General features: G+C 41.9%; 1 protein-coding gene across 4 annotated transcripts in view; it reads right to left on the reverse strand.

Moving 5' to 3' along the window:
• The window catches only part of LOC115175751 (KH domain-containing, RNA-binding, signal transduction-associated protein 3), a 154330-nt gene that overhangs the window by 60120 nt on the left and 73184 nt on the right, over nucleotides 1-21026 (reverse strand). For all 4 annotated transcript variants that reach the window (XR_003872096.1, XM_029735225.1, XM_029735227.1 and 1 more), the window contains exons 2-3: nucleotides 17714-17832; nucleotides 185-301 (exon numbers count right to left, since the gene is read on the reverse strand). Coding sequence is in view for 3 of the 4 variants with exons in the window: in XM_029735225.1 (XP_029591085.1) it covers nucleotides 185-301; nucleotides 17714-17832 (236 nt within the window). In the remaining variant the exon portion in view is untranslated. The remainder of the gene's footprint in view (nucleotides 1-184; nucleotides 302-17713; nucleotides 17833-21026) is intronic.

The raw sequence follows: 21026 nt of genomic DNA on the forward strand, positions 1-21026 counted from the left end.
CTCAATTAACCTGACACAAACAACAGAGAGATAGAGAGACAGAGGGAGCGCGAGAGAGGGGACTTGGCCGTTACAGAGAGGTAGAGAGAGGGAATGGGATTGGGCTGTTATAAGATAGAGGGAGAGAAGGGGAGGGGACTTGTCTTTTACTACATAGAGAGGGAGAGAATGACTTGGCTGTTACCTTCTCTTTGTCTCTCATTGATCCTTTCCCCAGAATGGACATCTTAGTGAGCGTGTCTTCCTGTAGTCTCTTTAGTGAGTTCCCGCGTGGACCCAGCAGTTTGCCCACAAAGTTAAACTAAAACAGAAACACAAGCAGAGAAGCTCAATGAGTATCTGTGCTGATGAGATAAAGACAAAAACATTTGTATGCCAATCAAATGGTGGCTCCAACAGTCTGCTTTTGATGAAATTTAAACAAGAATTGTTGACATGAGAACTATCTTCCTAGTAGCTGGTGTGCATCCCAAATGGCACTCTATTCCATATATAGTGCACTACTTTTGACCAGGGCCCATAGGGTCAAATGTTATGCTCTATATAGGATTTTTTTTTTGTTTTTTTACCTTACAAAAAAAGATTGCAGTCTTGAAATTGAAGTAAAAGTGCAGTAACTGCAGTCGACTGATATTTTGGACGCAGTAATTGCAGAATAACTGCAGTATACTGCAGCTTAACTGCAATTATACTGCACCGTAAAAAAATAAAATGGTGTTATTTTGGATGCAGTTATACTGCACTCTGACTGCATTCTTTCTGCCTTTGACAACTAACAAACATAATCCAAACAATTATAACAGCATTATGTGAAATGAGGAGGCTCAGCATTTGACAGGTCACGTTCAAATAGTACATCATCTTTTCAACATGTCAAGTTTTATAAAATACCACAGTTTGCCTTTATATGTCAATGTCATCCCTGTTTAAATGCTCTGCAAAAGTCACATAGAGTGCCCTTGCTATTTTCATATAGCTGTTGACTGTTGAGTGACAATGTTTAAGGTCCTGCAAAGACCAAAACAGAGAGAGTAGATGGACACGAAAAAGAGAGGAGGGAGAGAGAAAAGAGAGAGAAAGAGCAAAGAGAGAGAGGGAGAATGAGAGCAGAGAGAGAGGAAAGTGAGAGAGAGAAAAGAGAGAGAAAGAGAGCAAAAGAGGAAAGAGAGAAAAGAGAGAGCGGAAAGAGAGAGAGAGAGAGAAAAGAGAGAGAATGAGAGCAAAGAGAGAGAGAGGAAAGAGAGAGAAAGAGAGAGAGAGAGAAAAGAGCGAAAGAGCAAAGAGAGAGAGAAGAAAGAGAGAGAGAAAGAGAAAGAAAGAAAGCAAAGAGAGAGAGAAAAGAGAGAAAAAGAGAGCAAAGAGAGAGAGGAAAGAGAGAGAGAAAGAGAAAGAAAGAAAGCAAAGAGAGAGAGAGAGGGGAAAGAGAGAGAGAGAGTGTACAGGGAGAGAGAGATAAAGCAGGTAGAGAGGGAGATAGAGGGTACAGAGTACAGAGCTTGTTCTCTTCTGCTCACCATCTCTCTCTCTGTTTAACGGTGAGTTATACAGCTGTCTCCTACATCTCTATGGGTCATTAATTAGTGGACAGGATAGACAAAAAAAAACTGCCCTATTTTGTTCTACACTTTACCTATGGTTTCTATGTCTCCTGCCTGTTATTCTCTCAAAACAGTAACTGTCATTGCCATGGTCATTAACTGTGATTGTCATGGTCATTAACTGTCATTGCCATGGTCAGTAACTATCAATGCCATGGTCATTAACGGTCATTGCCATGGTCAGTAACTGTCATTCCCATGGTCAGTAACTGTCCTTGCCATGGTCAGAAACTGTCATTGCCTTAGTCAGTAACTGTCATTCCCATGGTCAGTAACTGTCCTTGCCATGGTCAGTAACTGTCATTGCCTTGGTCAGTAACTGTCATTGTCATGGTCATTAAATGCCATTGCCATGGTCAGTAACTGTCATTGCCATGGTCAGTAACTGTCCTTGCCATGGTCAGTAACTGTCATTGCCTTGGTCAGTAACTGTCGTTGTCATGGTCAGTAACTGTCGTTGTCATGGTCAGTAACTGTCGTTGTCATGGTCAGTAACTGTCGTTGCCATGGTCAGTAACTGTCATTGCCTTGGTCAGTAACTGTCGTTGTCATGGTCAGTAACTGTCCTTGCCATGGTCAGTAACCGTCATTGCCTTGGTCAGTAACTGTCGTTGTCATGGTCATTAACCTCTACGGGCCACGGTGGCAGTATTGAGAATTTTGAAAAAAATATGTGCCCATTTTTAACTGCCTCCTACACCAACTCAGAAGCTAGGATATGCATATTATTAACACATTCGGATAGAAATCCTGCCATACCTTTGTCTGTACATTATACCTTGAAGCTATTTTATCGACCCAGAAACCTGCTCCTTTTACTCTCTATTCCGGACGTCATAGACGACCAATTCTCATAGCTTTTAGCCGTACCCTTATCCTACTCCTCCTCTGTTCCTCTGGCGATGTAGAGGTGAATCCAGGCCCTGCAGTGCCTAGCTCCACTCCTATTCCCCAGGCGCTCTCTTTTGATGACTTCTGTAACCGTAATAGCCTTGGTTTCATCCATGTTAACATTAGAAGCCTCCTCCCTAAGTTTGTTTTATTCACTGCTTTAGCACACTCTGCCAACCCGGATGTACTAGCCGGGTCTGAATCCTGGCTTAGGAAGTCCACCAAAAACTGAAATCTTCATCCCTAACTACAACATTTTCAGACAAGATAGAATGGCTAAAGGGCGCAGTGTTGCAATCTACTGCAGGGATAGCCTACAGAGTTCTGTCCTACTATCCAGGTCTGTACCCAAACAATTTGAACTTCTACTTTTAAAAATCCATCTCTCTAAAAACAAGTCTCTCACCGTTGCCGCCTGCTATAGACCACCCTCTGCCCACAGCTGTGCTCTGGACACCATATGTGAACTGATTGCCCCCAATCTATCTTCAGAGCTCGTGCTGCTAGGTGACCTAAACTGGGACATGCTTAACACCCCAGCCATACCACAATCTAAGCTTGATGCCCTCAATCTCACACAAACTATCAATGAACCTACCAGGTACCACCCCAAAGCCGTAAACATGGGCACCCTCATAGCTATCATCCTAACCAACTTGCCCTCTAAATACACCTCTGCTGTTTTCAACCAAGATCTCAGCGATCACTGCCTCATTGCCTGCATCCATAATTGGTCAGCGGTCAAACGACCTCCACTCATCACTGTCAAACGCTCCCTGAAACACTTCAGTGAGCAAGCCTTTCTAATCGACCTGGCCTGGGTATCCTGGAAGGATATTGACCTCATCCCGTCAGTAGAGGATGCCTGGTTATTTTTTTTAAATGCCTTCCTCACCATCTTAAATAAGCATGCCCCATTCAAGAAATTTAGAACCAGGAACAGATATAGCCCTTGGTTCTCTCCAGACCTGACTGCCCTTAACCAACACAAAAACATCCTGTGGCGTTCTGCATTAGCATCGAACAGCCCCCGTGATATGCAACTTTTCAGGGAAGTTAGAAACCAATATACACAGGCAGTTAGGAAAGCCAAGGCTAGCTTTTTCAAGCAGAAATTTGCTTCCTGCAACACAAACTCAAAAAAGTTCTGGGACACTGTAAAGTCCATGGAGAATAAGAACACCTCCTCCCAGCTGCCCACTGCACTGAGGATAGGAAACTCTTGTCACCACCGATAAATCCACTATAATTTAGAATTTCAATAAGCATTTTTCTACGGCTGGCCATGCTTTCCACCTGGCTACCCCTACCACGGTCAACAGCACTGCACCCCCCACAGCTACTCGCCCAAGCCTTCCCCATTTCTCCTTCTCCCAAATCCAGTCAGCTGATGTTCTGAAAGAGCTGCAAAATCTGGATCCCTACAAATCAGCTGGGCTAGACAATTTGGAACTTTTCTTTCTAAAGTTATCTGCTGAAATTGTTGCAACCCCTATTACTAGCCTGTTCAACCTCTCTTTTGTGTCGTCTGAGATTCCCAAAGATTGGAAAGCAGCTGTGGTCATCCCCCTCTTCAAAGGGGGGGACACTCTTGACCCAAACTGCTACAGACCTATATCTATCCTACCCTGCCTTTCTAAGGTCTTCGAAAGCCAAGTCAACAAACAGATTACCAACCATTTCCATCCCACCGCACCTTATCCGCTATGCAGTCTGGTTTCAGAGCTGGTTATGGGTGCACCTCAGCCACGCTCAAGGTCCTAAACGATATCGTAACGGCCATCGATAAGAAACAATACTGTGCAGCCGTATTCATTGACCTGGCCAAGGCTTTCGACTCTGTCAATCACCACATCCTCATCGGCAGACTTGATAGCCTTGGTTTCTCAAATGATTGCCTCGCCTGGTACACCAACTACTTCTCTGATAGAGTTCAATGTGTCAAATCGGATGGCCTGTTGTCCGGGCCTCTGGAAGTCTCTGTTAAGGCAAGGGCTGATTTCAAGATTTTACTGCTAACCTACAAAGCATTACATGGGCTTGCTCCTACCTATCTTTCCGATTTGGTCCTGCCATACATACCTACACGTACGCTACGGTCACAAGACGCAGGCCTCCTAATTGTCCCTAGAATTTCTACGCAAACATCTGGAGGCAGGGCTTTCTGCTATAGAGCTCCATTTTTATGGAATGGTCTGCCTACCCATCTGAGAGACACAGACTTGGTCTCAACCTTTAACCTGTCTGGGCTAGGGGGCAGTATTGAGAATTTTGGAAAAATATGTTCCCATTTTTAACTGCCTCCTACACCAACTCAGAAGCTAGAATATGCATATTATTGTTCAGGTTTGGATAGAAAACACTCTGAATTTTCTAAAACTGTTTGAATGGTGTCTGTGAGTATAACAGAACTCCTATGGCAGGCAAAAACCTGACAAGGTTTCAAGCAGGAAGTACCCTGTCTGACAAGGAGTCGTGCGTCTTGCATCTTTTTATTGAAAAGTAAGGATCTTAGCTGTAACGTGACAATTCCCAGGGCTCCAATAGGCTCTCAGAGCCCGCGAAATAACTGAAGGTTTACGAGGGAGCCTCAGGTTGAAACAGATTATCGCCTTTTGTAAGTGGATGCTCAGAGGACCTTTGAATGATGCGCGTGCATGAGTCGCTTCTGAGGAGAAATTTTATTCGGCTGTTTAGGCTCAATGCATACTCCCGGTCGGAATATTATCACTTCTCTACGACATAAATGGCATAAAAATTGGTTTTAAACAGCGGTTGACATGCTTCGAAGTACGGTAATGGAATATTTAGACATTTTTGACACGCCAATGCGCCATGCGCGAGACCGGGAAGAAGCATTCTAGAACTCACGAACAAAACGTCGCTGTTTGGATATAACGATGGATTATTTGGGACCAAACCTACATTTGTTATTGAAGTAGAAGTCCTGGCAGTGTATTCTGATGAAGAACAAGCAAGGTAAGAACATTTTTCTTATAGGAAATGTGATTTTGGTGGAGGCTGACCTGGGTGGGTATCTAAATAGCTAGCCCTGTAATGCCGGGCTATGTACTTAGATTATTGCAAAATGTGCTTCATCCGAAAAGCTATTTTAAAATCGGACATATCGAGTGCATAGAGGAGTAATGTATCTATAATTCTTAAAATAATTGTTATGCTTTTTGTGAACGTTTATCGTGAGTAATTTAGCAAACTGTTAGTAAATTCAACGGAAGTTTGCCGGGGGTTATGCGTTTTCTGAACGTCACATGCTAATGCAAAAAGCTGTTTTTTGATATAAATATGAACTTGATTGAACAGACATGCATGTATTGTATAACACAATGTCCTAGGTGTGTCATCTGATGAAGATCATCAAAGGTTAGTGCTGCATTTAGCTGTGGTTTGGGTTTATGTGACATGATATGCTAGCTTGAAAAATGGCTGTCTGATTTTTTCTGGCTGGGCACTCTGCTGACATAATCTAATGTTTTGCTTTCGTTGTAAAGCCTTTTTGAAATCGGACAGTGGGGTTAGATTAACGAGATTCTTGTCTTTAAATAGCTGTAAAATAGTCATATGTTTGAGAAATTGAAGTAATAGTATTTCTAACGATTCAAAAATCGCGCCACTGGAATTTCAGTAGCTGTTACGTAGGTGGGACGAAATCGTCCCACATACCCCAGACAGGTTAAGTCTTTACTGAAGACTCATCTCTTCAGTAGGTCATATGATTGAGTGTAGTCTGGCCCAGGAGTGTGAAGGTGAACGGAAAGGCTCTGGAAGGCTCTGCTGTCTCTGCCTGGCCGGTTCCCCTCTCTCCACTGTGATTCTCTGCCTCTAACCCTATTACAGGGGCTGAGTCACTGGCTTACTGGTGCTCTTCCATGCCGTCCCTAGGAGGGGTGTGTCACTTGAGTGGGTTGAGTCACTGAGGTGGTCTTCCTGTCTGGGTTGGCGCCCCCCTTGGGTTGTGCCATGGCCTAGATCTTTGGGGGCTATACTCGGCCTTGTCTCAGGATGGTAAGTTGGTGGTTGAAGATATCCCTCTAGTGGTGTGGGGGCTGTGCTTTGGCAAAGTGGGTGGGGTTATATCCTGCCTGTTTGGCCCTGTCCGGGAGTATCATCGGATGGGGCCACAGTGTCTCCTGACCCTTCCTGTCTCAGCCTCCAGTATTTATGCTGGAGTAGTTTATGTGTCGAGGGACTAGGGTCAGTTTGTTACATCTGGAGTATTTTACCTGTCTTATCCGGTGTCCTGTGTGAATTTAAGTATGCTCTCTCTAATTCTCTCTGTCTCTCTTTCTATCTTTCTTTCTCTCTTTCTTTCTTTCTTTCTCTCTCTCGGAGGACCTGAGCCCTAGGACCATGCCTCAGGACTACCTGGCATGATGACTCCTTGCTGTACCCAGTCCACCTGACCGTGCTGCTGCTCCAGTTTCAACTGTTCTGCCTGCGGCTATGGAACCCTGACCTGTTCACCGGACGTGCTACCTGTCCCAGACCTGCTGTTTTCAACTCTCTAGAGACAGCAGGAGCGGTAGAGATACTCTCAATGATCGGCTATGAAAAGCCAACTGACATTTACTCTTGAGGTGCTGACTTGTTGCACCCTCGACAACTACTGCGATTGTTATTATTTGACCATGCTGGTCATTTATGAACATTTGAACATCTTGGCCATGTTCTGTTATAATCGCCACCCGGCACAGCCAGAAGAGGACTGGACACCCCTCATAGCCTGGTTCCTCTCTAAATTTCTTCCTAGGTTTTGCCTTTCTAGGGAGTTTTTCCTAGCCACCGTGCTTCTACACCTGCATTGCTTGCTGTTTGAGGTTTTAGGCTGGGTTTCTGTACAGCACTTTGAGATATCAGCTGATGTAAGAAGGGCTATATAGACACATTTGATTTTATTTTATTTGATTAACTGTCATTGCTATAGTCATTAACTGTCCTTGCCATGGTCATTAACTGTCCTTGCCATGGTCATTAACTGTCATTGCCATGGTCATTAACTGCCATTGCCATGGTCATTAACTGTCACTGCCATGGTCATTAACTCTCATTGCCTTAGTCAGTAACTGTCATTTCCATTGTCATTAACTGTCATTACCATGGTCATTAACTGTCTTTGCCATGGTCATTAACTGTCCTTGCCATGGTCATTAACTGTCATTGCCATGGTCATTAACTGTCCTTGCCATGGTCATTAACTATTATTGCCTTGGTCATTAACTGTCATATCCATGGTCATTAACTGTCATTACCATGGTCATTAACTGTCGTTGCCATGGTCATTAACTGTCATTGCCATGGTCATTAACTGTCCTTGCCATGGTCATTAACTGTCCTTGCCATAGTCATTAACTATCCTTGCCATGGTCAGTAACTGTCCTTGCCATGGTCATTAACTGTCATTGCCATGGTCATTAACTGTCCTTGCCATGGTCATTAACTGTTATTGCCTTGGTCATTAACTGTCATATCCATGGTCATTAACTGTCATTACCATGGTCATTAACTGTCGTTGCCATGGTCATTAACTGTCATTACCATGGTCATTAACTGTTATTGCCTTGGTCATTAACTGTCATATCCATGGTCATTAACTGCCATTGCCATGGTCATTAACTGTTATTGCCTTGGTCAGTAACTGTCATTGCCATGGTCATTAACTGTCCTTGCCATGGTCATTAACTGCCATTGCCATGGTCATTAACTGTTATTGCCTTGGTCAGTAACTGTCAATGCCATGGTCATTAACTGTCCTTGCCATGGTCATTAACTGCCATTGCCATGGTCATTAACTGTTATTGCCTTGGTCAGTAACTGTCAATGCCATGGTCATTAACTGTCCTTGCCATGGTCATTAACTGCCATTGCCATGGTCAGTAACTGTCATTGCCATGGTCATTAACTGTCCTTGCCATAGTCATTAACTGTCCTTGCCATGGTCATTAATTGTCAATTCCATGGTCATTAACTGTCATTGCCAAAGTCATTAACTGTCATTTTCATGGTCATTAACTGTCCTTGCCATGGTCATTAACTGTCATTGCCATTATCAGTAACTGTCATTTTCAAGGTCATTAACTGTCATTGCCATGGTCATTAACTGTTATTGCCTTGGTCAGTAACTGTTATTGCCTTGGTAAGTAACTGTCATTGCCATGGTCATTAACTGTCATTGCCATGGTCAGTAACTGTCATTTTCATGGTCAGTTGCAGGCAGTGCACTCAGGTGAACTCAGGCCATATGGCTGTATATTGTCAGTTTCACTACTGTGCTCGTATCTAGGCCTACATATATGCTAACACCAGTTAAATTCCCCTCATTACTTTTGTACACAGGGTCTACAGATGCTGAGGCTACATAAAAGGTGCCAAAGGTATCTGAAAGTCCATTATGTTGACAAATAGCCAGGTTTACATCCGTCTGAGCGTGAACAGGTGGGAAAGTTTGCACCTGTTATATTCAGGGTGGAATACATCCTGTAATGTAAACAATGGTTGAGCATGAGAAAATTACATAGACGTTTAATGTTTTTAGTTTTACGTTTTTTCGTTCTGTAGAATTTGTCATTTTATTAAGACAAATAACAGGAGGTATGACAGTCAGTCAGTCAGGCAGCATATCACATGCTGTTCTGGTGCTGTGCTGTGGGATGCTGTTGATTTGGTGCTTTTTTAAAGCCTAGTTACTTACAGACAGATCAAAAATATTTGCCTTGGATCTGATCTGTTTAATGCCTCTAAATGTCAGAGATAAACTTAATCTGGACATTAAACACCACCCTGTCTTTATATTTACTCATGCAAACTAAAGCCTCTCTAGCCCACATTTCACAGTACAGTACTAGCCTGGTAGAATCAGCCAGATTGCTGTGTTCGCCATTCTGTTTTACTAGACATATCAGTCTTTCTTCAATGGGTGTTTGGAATAAGTAAAAACCGGTCTGCATCCCAAATGACACCCATCTTCCCTTTATAGTGCACTACCTTTGAGTAGAAAGTAGTGCACTATAAAGGGAATAGGATGTAATGGGACGCAACCATACTCTGACTGGGGCCTGTGGTCATTTACTGCTTTTAATATCTCTAATCCATTTCCCCCAACAACAGCAGTAATCTGAACCCAGTCCAGAACTGCTGCAGTGTGGGTCCCTTACTGTCCCTGGATGGGGACTAGGAGGGGACTGTACTGCCTGGCACCGATAGTGACGGCCCACATGAGCTGAACAGTCTCTTCTTAATCATGTGTTGGCAAGAACCACTTTGCTTTGATTATGGTTACACACACACACTAGGACCACACTACACGCTTAGAAAAAAAGGTGTTATCTGGAGTCTAAAATGGTTCTTCGGCTGTCCCCATAGGAGAACCCTTTGAAGAACCATTTTTGGTTCTAGGTGAAACCCTTTCAGTTCCAGGTAGAACCCTTTTGGGTTCCATGTAGAACCCTTTCCATAATAGTTCTACATGGAACCAAAAAGGGTTATCCTATGGGGACAGCTTAAGAACCCCTTTGGAAACCATTTTTCTAAGAGTGTAGAGCAGGCCTACACACCCCTCTCACAGCCGTAGTTCAAGGCTGACAGAGGAGCCGTGGTGCAGAGTGGTCATCCTAACAGCAACTATAACCAAAACCACAGCATTTTCAACCACACATCTTAGAGTTGGCAGGGGATGGAGAAAGCAGGTGGAGAGATGAAGGGTTCTGTGATGATTAAAAAGTCAGAGGACACCAACCAGTAGGAACGAATCTATGATTAATCACAGCTACCCAGGGGGGTAGGGCGGACCAACATCTAACATCTTTTCATCATTTCCTGAATGCATTACTATACTGCTAGCCTGCACTGTGCTGGAGAGGAGGAGAGGAGGTGTGTGTGTATGTATGTATGTATGTGTGTATTGCGCTGTGAGACGAGAGGAGAGGTGTGTTCAGAGAAAAGCCAGCATGCAGCGATTCTGCTGAAGACAGCAGGACAGACAGAGCCAACAGCAGAAGAATAAATCACTACTGCCATTGCTGAGGAGCGGAGAGACCCAGACACACAGAGAGACACACAGAGAGACACAGAGGAGAGGAGAGACACAGAGACACACAGAGACACACAGAGAGACACAGAGGAGAGGAGAGGAGAGACACAGAGACACACAGAGACAGAAAGGAGAGAGGACAGACAGACACACAGAGACACAGACACACAGAGAGACACAGAGGATAGAAGAGACAGACACACAGAGACACATACACACAGTGAGACACAGAGGAGAGGAGAAACACAGAGACACACAGAGACACAGACACACAGAGAGACACAGAGGATAGAAGAGACACAGAGACACACAGAGACACAGACACACAGAGAGACACAGAGGATAGAAGAGACACAGAGACACACAGAGACACAGACACACAGAGAGACACAGAGGAGAGTAGAAACACAGAGACAGACAGAGGAGAGTAGAGACACAGAAACACAAAGGAGAAGAGAGACATACACAGAGGCACAGAGGAGAGACACAGTGGTATACAGAAAAATGTACGAGAGAGTAGAGACAGACACAAAGAGACAGAGACACACAGAGACATAGAGACACAGGGGAGAGAGGAGAGACAGAAACACAGCCTAATCTGGAAATTAACACCTTTCTAATGGCCTTGGGTGACTACACAAATATTTATGATTGGCTGCACGTACAGTGCCTTCAGAAAGTATTCATACCCCTTGACTTGTTTCACATTTTGGTGTGTTACAGAAAGAATTTGTTTTAATTTTTTTCTCTTTTTTTCTTTTTTCTCACAGATCTACATTTTCTCACCACTACCCCATAATGACAAATTGAAAACATGTTTTTGTAAATTGTTGCACATTTGTTAACAACGAAATACAGAAATATCTAATTTACATAAGTATTCACACCCGTGTCAATACTTTGCAGTAGTACTTTTAGCGACGACTACAGCTGTGTCTTTTGGGGTAAGTCTCTAAGAGCTTTGCACGCCTGGATTGTACAATATTTGTCCATTATTCTTTTAAAAATTCTTCAACCTCTGTCAAGTAGATTGTTGATCATTGCTAGACAGCAATTTTTAGGTCTTGCCATAAGCCACAAGCCAATTCAAGTCAAAACTGTAGCTAGGCCACTCAGGAAGATCCTAAAAAACTCCCTAGACAAGCATACCCATAACATGATGCAGCCACCACCATGCTTGAACATTTGAAGAGTGATACTCAGTGATATGTTGTGTTGGATTTGCCCCAGACACAATGCTTTGTATTCAGGACAAAAGTAAATTTCTTTGTCACATTTCTTTACAGTACTACCTTAGTGCCTTGTTGCAAACAGGATGCATGTTTTGGATAATTTTTTATTATACCTTCTTTTCACTCTGTAATTTAGGTTAGTATTATGGCATAACTACAATGTTGATCCATCCTCAGTTTTCTCGTATCACAACCATTAAACTCCGTAACTGATTTAAAATCACCATCACCAAAATCACCATAGTGAAATCAATGAGTGGTTTCCTTCCTCTCCGGCAACTGAGTTAGGAAGGACACCTGTATCTTTGTAGTAACTGGGTGTATTGATACAGCATCCAAAGCCAAATGAATAACTTCACCATGCTCAAATGGATATTCAGCATTTGCTTTTTTTTTACACACATCTCTCAATCGGTGCGCTTCTTTGTGAGGCATTGAACCTCCCGGGTCTTTGTGGTTGAATCTGTGCTTGAAATTCATTACTGGATTAAGGGACCTTGCAGATAATTGTATGTGTGGGGTACAGTCATTCAAAAATAATGTTAACCACTATAATTGAACACGGAATGAGTCCATGCATCTTATTATGCAATTTGTTAAGGACATTTGTACTTCTGAACTTCTTTAGGGATGCCATAACAAAGGTGTTGAATACTTAATGACTCAAGACATTTCAGCCTTGATTTTTTAAAATTAATTTCTCAAATGTTCTACACACAAAATTCCACTTTGACTTTATGGGGTATTGTGTGTAACTCAGTGACAAAATATCTCTATTTAATCCATTTTAAATTCAGTCTGTAACACAACAAAATGTGGAAAAAGTCAAGGGGTGTGAATAATGTATGGGCATGAAAAACAGGGCAGTATTTCATGGCGGTTGGCGTGAAATGTTTAGTTGTTGAGAGATTGATTTATACCAATTACACAGTGAATGAGCAAACAAAATACACTGAGTATTTTATTTTCTAATATTGAGTTTCTCTCAAAACAGCTTAAATTCGTCGGGGTATGGACTCTACAACGTGTCGAAAGCATTCCACAGGGCTGACTCCAATGCTTCCCACAGTTGTGTGAATTTGACTGGATGAACCCATTCTTGATATACACGGAAACTGTTGAGCATGAAAACCCAGCAGCATTGCCGTTCTTGACAGACTAAATTCGGTGCGCCTGGTACCTACTACCACACCCCGTTCAAAGGCACTTAAATCTTTTGTCTTGCTCATTCACCCTCTGAATGGCACACATACACAATCTATGTCTCAATTATATCAAGACATAGTCTCAGAACTGGCTCGAAAGTATTTATTTTTATTTTGAGCTTTGATTGTTTATCATGTACACGATAAAAGCAAAGATCTCTTGCAATTTCTTAGAACACTGCAACCAGTCTGCTCTATATACACTCAGGATGACTTTTTACTCTCAGTGGGTATTTATGAATATGTACAGTACACTACAGTACCCTCCTTGCTTTCTGAACATACTAGTCATCTTTTTAGTTCCTCATAAACCAATGCATTATTATTTTTCATAAAAAGTAAACCCTATTTCATAGGACAATTGATTATTAAGAGATATTGTTAACCAGACGAGACCCTTTGATTTCTTCTTTCATCTGTAAAGTAAAAGCATCATAGACGCTAGCAGCCCTTAACAATGCATGGGGATGATACCCCGTAGCATAGCGCAAAGACATCAAGGTACTATATACACTGAGTACACCAAACATTAAGAACACCTTCTTAATATTGAGTTGCACCCCCTCCCCTGTTTGCCCCCAGAACCGCCACAATTGTGGATAAACCTACTGTAGCAGCGTTGCAGTTCTTGACACAAACCGGTGCGCCTGGCACCTACTACCATGCCCCGTTCAAAGGCACCTAAATATTTTGTCTTGCCCATTCACCCTCTGAATGGCACACATACACAATCCCTGTCTCAATTGTCTCAAGGCTTAAAAATCCTTCTTTAACCTGACTCCTCCCCTTCATCTACACTGATTGAAGTGGATTTAACAAGTGACATCAGTAAGGGATCATAGCTTTCACCTGGATTCACCTGGTCAGTCTATGTCATGGAAAGAGCAGGTGCTCCTAATGTTTTGTACACTCAGTGTATAAACAAATGCAATGAAATTGTATATTTTACAGTTAGCCTATTCCCTTTTCACATGATCCCAGATCACCCTAAAAGGTATTTCCCTATAAATTCTAACCATAGTCTTCTCAAAGGATGACTGTTGAGGTACTGCAAAACAATATGTCATGCTGTTTCACATACTGTAGCTGCAGGGGTGGATTGGCCATCTGGCAATTCTGGCAAATACCAGATGGGCTGGACAATTTTTTAATTTGGTGGGCTCGCCAAAACGGACAAAAAATACATTAAAAATAAAAATTTAAATAAAAAAATTAAAAAGGTGACATGGCCGGCACTCTGTGGGCCTGTTAAGATGTATTTCATTTTTTTCCATGTTTTTATTTGCTTTGTCCTTTTTTTGTTGGGGGGGTTACAGGTGCAATAGTCATGTCAATTTACACACTTAGTTTATACCACATGTACCCGTAGATATACAGAGAAATGATCATATTGATCACACAGGATTTTGTAATAATAAAATAGATAAGAGAAACAAAAAGAGGTGAGCCTACACCCCAACCCCCCATTCCATTCCCCCCAGCCCAACATTTCTCAGTTTCTGTTGTCCTAGATTCAGGGGGAAGCTGGTTCCACCATTGGGGTGCCAGGGCAGAGAAGAGTTTGGACTGGGCTGAGCGTAGCGGTGGGAGGGCCAAGAGACCTGAGGTGGCGGAACGGTGTGCTCGGGTTGGGGTGTAGGGTTTGAGCATAGCATGAAGGTAGGAAGGGGCAGTTCCTCTTGCTGTTCCGTAGGTAAGCACCATGGTCTTGTAGTGGATGCGAGCTTCGACTGGAAGCCAGTGGGGTGTGCAGAGGAGTGGGGTGACATGAGAGAACCTGGGAAGGTTGAACACCAGACGGGATGCAGGATTCTGGATAAGTATCAGGTGTTTGATGGCACAAGCAGGGAGCCCAGCCAACAGCGAGTTGCAGTAGTCCAGATGGGAGAGGACAAGTGCCTGGACTAGGACCTGTGCCACTTCCTGTGTTAGGTAGGGTCGTATTCTACGGATGTTGTAGAGTATCAACCTGCAGGAGTGAGTCACTGCTTGGATGTTTGCAGAGAACAACAGGGTGTTGTCCAGGCTCTGGTCAAGGTTATTTGAACCCCCGGGAGGGCGACACTATGGAGTTGTCAATCGTGACAGAGTGACAGCAGAGAAGATGCTGAGACAGCACAACAGGGAGGCAAACAAAATGTCTAAAGCAGAGACACAGTTATAGTGGCGAGTTGTATCTCCAGACAGAGGAACAGTTATAGTGGTGAGTTGTATCTCCAGAGGAACAGTTATAGTGGTGAGTTGTATCTCCAGAGGAACAGTTAAAGTGGTGAGTTGTATCTCCAGACAGAGGAACAGTTATAGTGGTGAGTTGTATCTCAAGTGGTGTTTTTACATATTGTATTTGTTTTAAACATGAGCTGGTAAAAAAAGGAGGAGGACCAGTCACTGGTACAAAATTGATTGAGAAACGCTGTACTGTACTGCCAAGTCAGTGGTACGTAAAGTGATGTGGGCTGGTGTGGATAAAATGCAGGGCCAAATTCTTGTCCCTGTCTGCCCCTGTTTAGCTGCAGTCCTCTCTGCGCTTAGACATAAATCAATTCTAAGCCACTCTCACTGTATCACTAATACTTTATCACAACTGTAAATGATTACTCTGTTTTCCAGCTTCTCTATTTTCAAAGGCAAATTGGTATATAACAAGCATACATGCACAACATGCACAACCCATTCTCCATCGTAGCACAGCAATGAACTGTGCTGCTAGGTGAATATGATAATTCAGGTTGAACTCGCTTTTAACCAGTGGCCCAATTTAAGAATGTTAGGTATTTTATTTCATGGCTAAGGTATAACTTTATTTGTCCTAGAAAACCATACGCCTGGAACCTGCTCTCTGGTGTCCTTGCCTGTTTCATATTATTATAAAGCCGTGTTTTTAGAAGATGGATATAAACCCTCTGAACATGAGTCTAAACGGTCGCTTTGGGAAACGCAGTGAGCCACTTCAGTGGCGAAAGCCAAAAGGTGATGTTTGTAGTTCAGGGAGAAAACCCATTGGAGTCACAGCGATCACTCTCACCCATTGCTACCTGTCAGATTGAACAAATTGAATTTGTCTTCCTTCGGTGGCTTGTTGAGGCTCTAAACAGCGTATTAGTGGCCCCACTTATCAAAGCTGTCAAAGCAAATGTGTTTAGCTGCACTCCTTTGAGACACAGATGGGTCTCTAGATGACATTACGTCTCCCTTTATTAATGTCATTGTAATTATTTTAGAAAGGGACAAAATGTAGCTCTCACAATCAGTTTGTTTAAGTTAGAGAACACTGTAAATATCTAACCAGAGCTCCCTTGCAAAATAGCTATATTTATCAATAGGACTCAAAAAAATATTGCGCCTACAAAAGTAGTGCACTAAATAGGGAATAGGGTGCCACAGCAGACTGTGTTGAAGCTCCTGCAGCTTTCTGTCCTCTGAAAGCCAGGTCATCCATCTACAGCCTCTCTCAGAGAAGACTGAGGTGAAAACCTGAGTGATGTCATCATCACCTGAGAGAGGCTTCTCTTTTTTACGCTAGCCTCTCTGCTACGCTACTAGCCTCCCTGTTAGGGACCCTGTGGGAACTGGCTTTCATGCAGCTGCTGTGTGGCTCCATTAAACGCCGCTGTTGATGCTGGGAGCTTTGTCTCAGAGTGGAGGGCTAAGGGGGATGAAGGGCTCTCATCACATGGCTAGATGAGCACAGCATTATCACTCAAACAGCATGGGCTATTTCATCCTGACATGGCGGTCATTCTGAGAGGTGTGCGTGTGTGTGAGTGAGTGAGTGTGTGTGTATGTGTGTGTGTGTGACTGTGTGTGTGGTGCAGTATGCACATGGCTCTGTTTTTATTGTTGGAGCAAAAAAAGGGAAGTGCAGGTGTCTTTTTCTCCTGGTCTCTCTCTCTCTCTCTCTCTCTCTCTCTCTCTCTCTCTCTCTCTCTCTCTCTCTCTCTCTCTCTCTCTCTCTCTCTCTCTCTCTCTCTCTCTCTCTCTCTCTCTCTCTCTCTCTCTCTCTCTCTCTCTCTCTCTCTCTCTCTCTCTCTCTCTCTCTGTTCTTTGGCTCTTTATTGCCTATTGTTAGACTCTATTTATTTACAAGAAACAAATAGGTCACGGATGGTACTGAATTGGATGTGTACTGAAAATCTCTGCTTTGGCCTCGACACACCTGCATATTTTATTCCCGGTTTGTCTTTTCAATGAAAACATGCAAGGTGGCAAAAGCAATTAGATAGAAATTAAAAGAACCAAGAACAATTTAAACCTAGACATCTCTGCAGGAAATAGCAACCTTTAACATGCGTCAGTAGAGAGTCATTGTCTTTGTATCAAAAGGAAAGCATAAGGGAATATCATAAGCATAAGGGAATATAAAGAGTTATAAGCACATGGAGATGTGAACAAGGTCATAAAGCTGACAGATCGGAGTGGTAGGGGTTCTGTAAAATGAAGGGTAATTTGTACTGTAACGTTATAAAAACATAAATGAGATTTTTGGAGAAGGAAATGTGATCATGGCCCAATTCTGTCATCTCTTCTTGTAGTCACTGTACTGTTTACTTATTGGTTTACTTAATTATACAGATTGCTTTTCATTGTGTAAAAATAAATACTTGAACTGTCACAGACGCTTGTTGTCTGGAAGTAAAATTAAAATAGAAAAAATCCCAGAAGCTAACTGAAAAGAAACCATTATTTGATTACAGCTGCACAGTATGATCTGAAAATCTTTAGCCCAAATCCAGCAGTACTTACTTTGGGAAACTGTTTGAAGGGTATTAACACTTTCTGGCCCAGCTTCATGTTCTTGTTGATGACCACGTCGATAAACTTCTCCTCTTCTTTTTCTTCATCTTTTTGTAATTTTTCGATTTCTACAGGGAGAAAAAAAAGCAAGACGAGTCAATGATTACAAACGATTAAGACAAACATTCAAAAAGTGATCAAAGGATCAAAATATGTTTGTCCCTTTTTTTTAAAGGAGTTTGTTGAACTGAAATAATAACCTATAAGTGTTCCAGTTTGACAGTTGGTTTGTTGTCACTCAGGCTCACACCTTTTTGCTTGCTCAGTCAACTGTGAAATAGGCTCTTTTGGCAATGGTATTAATGAACTGGATATGGTTTAAATCATATCATAGTCATTCATCGTGCTCATTGGACGAAGCTCTCTGTCTGGTTTGTAATATTTTGCAATTTAATAGTAGGTAGATCAAATTTGAGTCTCCCAGACATTTGAATAGCTTTCATGTTTTACCTCATGAAAATTGATAATGAGGGAGTCTGCATGTAGAGAGATGAGTATATCTCCAGGGTATGGAAAATATTGGCTGTCACGGTTCCTCCCGTTTAGAGGGTAGTCTTTGATGTATTTGAAGATATAACCTTGAAGGTTCAATGAGATGGATAACATCTGTGTTCAGGAGCCAATAAAATGATAATGTAGCGGGGGCTAGCGAGGCCAGGAAGGGCCAGGTGGGGTGGAGAACAGAACCTTCAGGCTAGCATTGGTCAGTGGACAATGTAACTGGGGTAATGGAGGGAGGACTCATTCTCAATAGACATATACTGCCTAAGCATGATATCAGAGTGACTAAAAATGTGTCACTTCTGGATCTGTCGCATACAGGCTAATAAAGTGAAGAAATTGAAAGCTGTGTTCAGTTCAGAGTGGCAAACCAAGCTGTCTCCAGATTTGACTTTCTAATTGTTGCATATTATTATCATCGCAACTTGAAATCTTGCTTTTCAAATTACATAGGCTGTGAGTTCGTTAAATAAGAAAAGGAGACTGTGTCCTGGCTCTATGAAGCTGGACAGCATTAGATTCCAAGAATAAAATGAAAGACAAAGGAAATTAGTCTTAACTAGGATAACAGATGTATCAGTAAGCTGGGATCTCTTCTAAGCCTCAACTCATCCCAGGAGGGAGCAGATTCCGCACGTTCTGAGGAGAGCCCAGATTAATATTAATGTGACCTCACGACATGCCTTACAGAGAATCTATCTTCGTTCCTCAATGCTCTGGTTGTCCTCAAGGCAATATTCAGTATCCTGTGGATAAGTCAACGTCTCGTTATTGGTATCAACAGATTTGTGATATGTCAGTGAAAACCCCCAAGGTTCATGGCTATAAGGATTTCAAAACATCTGGGAAAATATCCACACATTTTAGGCCATCTATAACACCTAGCTGTCCCCTTTATCCAAACAACCTAAACTGCAGTTTTCTGTTCTATTTCCACAGTGGTTCTGTGAATAGGTATCAAGAACACAGTTTTCACTAAGAGTGCCCTCTTCTCCTGTGAACCGGTGGTGACTGTAGTGGTGGATGGATTTCAACTGGCACTACCGAGTCCCTTGATTCCAAGAAAAAGGTATCGTTTGATGGGGGTTGTGCTTCTTCTTCCTCCATCAAAGAGGATAGATATGTCATTAAAATTGCATTTACAGCTTCGGTGACGGCTAGGCTCTACACAGTACGGGGCCTGGCCCAGCTGTCCACTCCTCTATTAGACATTGAATCACTTAAGAGAAGCAGCACACTGATTTAGACTACATCCATCCTTCCATTTAAAATGCATTAAGCTGGAGGAGATTTGTAGGATTATGCTTGACTTCTACATCAGGCTGTGAGTGGTGAGGAGTTGAGTTGACGGGGTGGAGAGGGGGGCGCGGGGAGGCAATCAGGTTATTACATCCTCTAATGTCACGTTGTAGAGAGGGTCAATATTACGATGTGATATTGAGAAGATCAAGCAGCAGAGGTCTAATGGCAGTCACATCAAATATTGATAATGCAAACTATGTGGGGAATGCATAGGTTGCATTGGTGGCTAAACTGTGACATTTTCACCAAACTCCTTGAGACTAGTTGATAGATGCATAAGGTTGAAGGTATTACATTTCTTCCAAACAGGAAGCAACATGCTTCTGGGCAATACTGGTCACACACCATGAGTTCGGAGACTAATGCTTGAACATTCTTCTTCTAAATGTGTTCTGAACTGCTCCTTATTCTGTCTTCATGTTGTTTATCTTATGTTTTTCCAAGAAATTAGGTCTTCGTAGAAACTTACTCAGGCAGAAAATGTCCAAGTCCACTTTTATGATGGGAAAGCATGTCAGAGCAAATTGTATGCAATGTCTCTGTGATTTTGCATGGACAAAACATTTTGGACTCCTACATAAAGTAGACTAAGTAACTCCACATTCTAACTCAATTGGCTGGAACAGACTGGTGCTTTAGAGATAACGAAACAAAATAATTGTTCCATTTTTTTTAAAACCTCTTTTATGTCATAATCTCTTAATCGTTTTCCCAAACACTGCGGTGAAAACCTACGCATCCTATTTCTGTCTCAACTTAATACTGAAATAACTCCCAGTCAAACAAAGAATATATAAAATATTGTCATGAAACAACATTACAGTGTGTGTATATTATAGTAAGAAGAAACAACATTACAGTATGTGTATATTATAGTAAGAAGAAACAACATTACAGTGTGTGTATATTATAGTAAGAAGAAACAACATTACAGTATGTGTATATTATAGTAAGAAGAAACAACATTACAGTATGTGTATATTATAGTAAGAAGAAACAACATTACAGTATGTGTATATTATAGTAAGAAGAAACAACATTACAGTATGTGTATATTAGAGTAAGAAGAAACAACATTACAGTGTGTGTATATTATAGTAAGAAGAAACAACATTACAGTATGTGTATATTAGAGTAAGAAGAAACAACATTACAGTATGTGTATATTATAGTAAGAAGAAACAACATTACAGTGTGTGTATATTATAGTAAGAAGAAACAACATTACAGTATGTGTATATTAGAGTAAGAAGAAACAACATTACAGTATGTGTATATTATAGTAAGAAGAAACAACATTACAGTATGTGTATATTAGAGTAAGAAGAAACAACATTACAGTATGTGTATATTATAGTAAGAAGAAACAACATTACAGTGTGTGTATATTATAGTAAGAAGAAACAACATTACAGTATGTGTATATTATAGTAAGAAGAAACAACATTACAGTATGTGT

Source organism: Salmo trutta, chromosome 36 (assembly GCF_901001165.1).
Source record: "Salmo trutta chromosome 36, fSalTru1.1, whole genome shotgun sequence".
Classification (NCBI taxonomy): Eukaryota; Metazoa; Chordata; class Actinopteri; order Salmoniformes; family Salmonidae; genus Salmo; species Salmo trutta.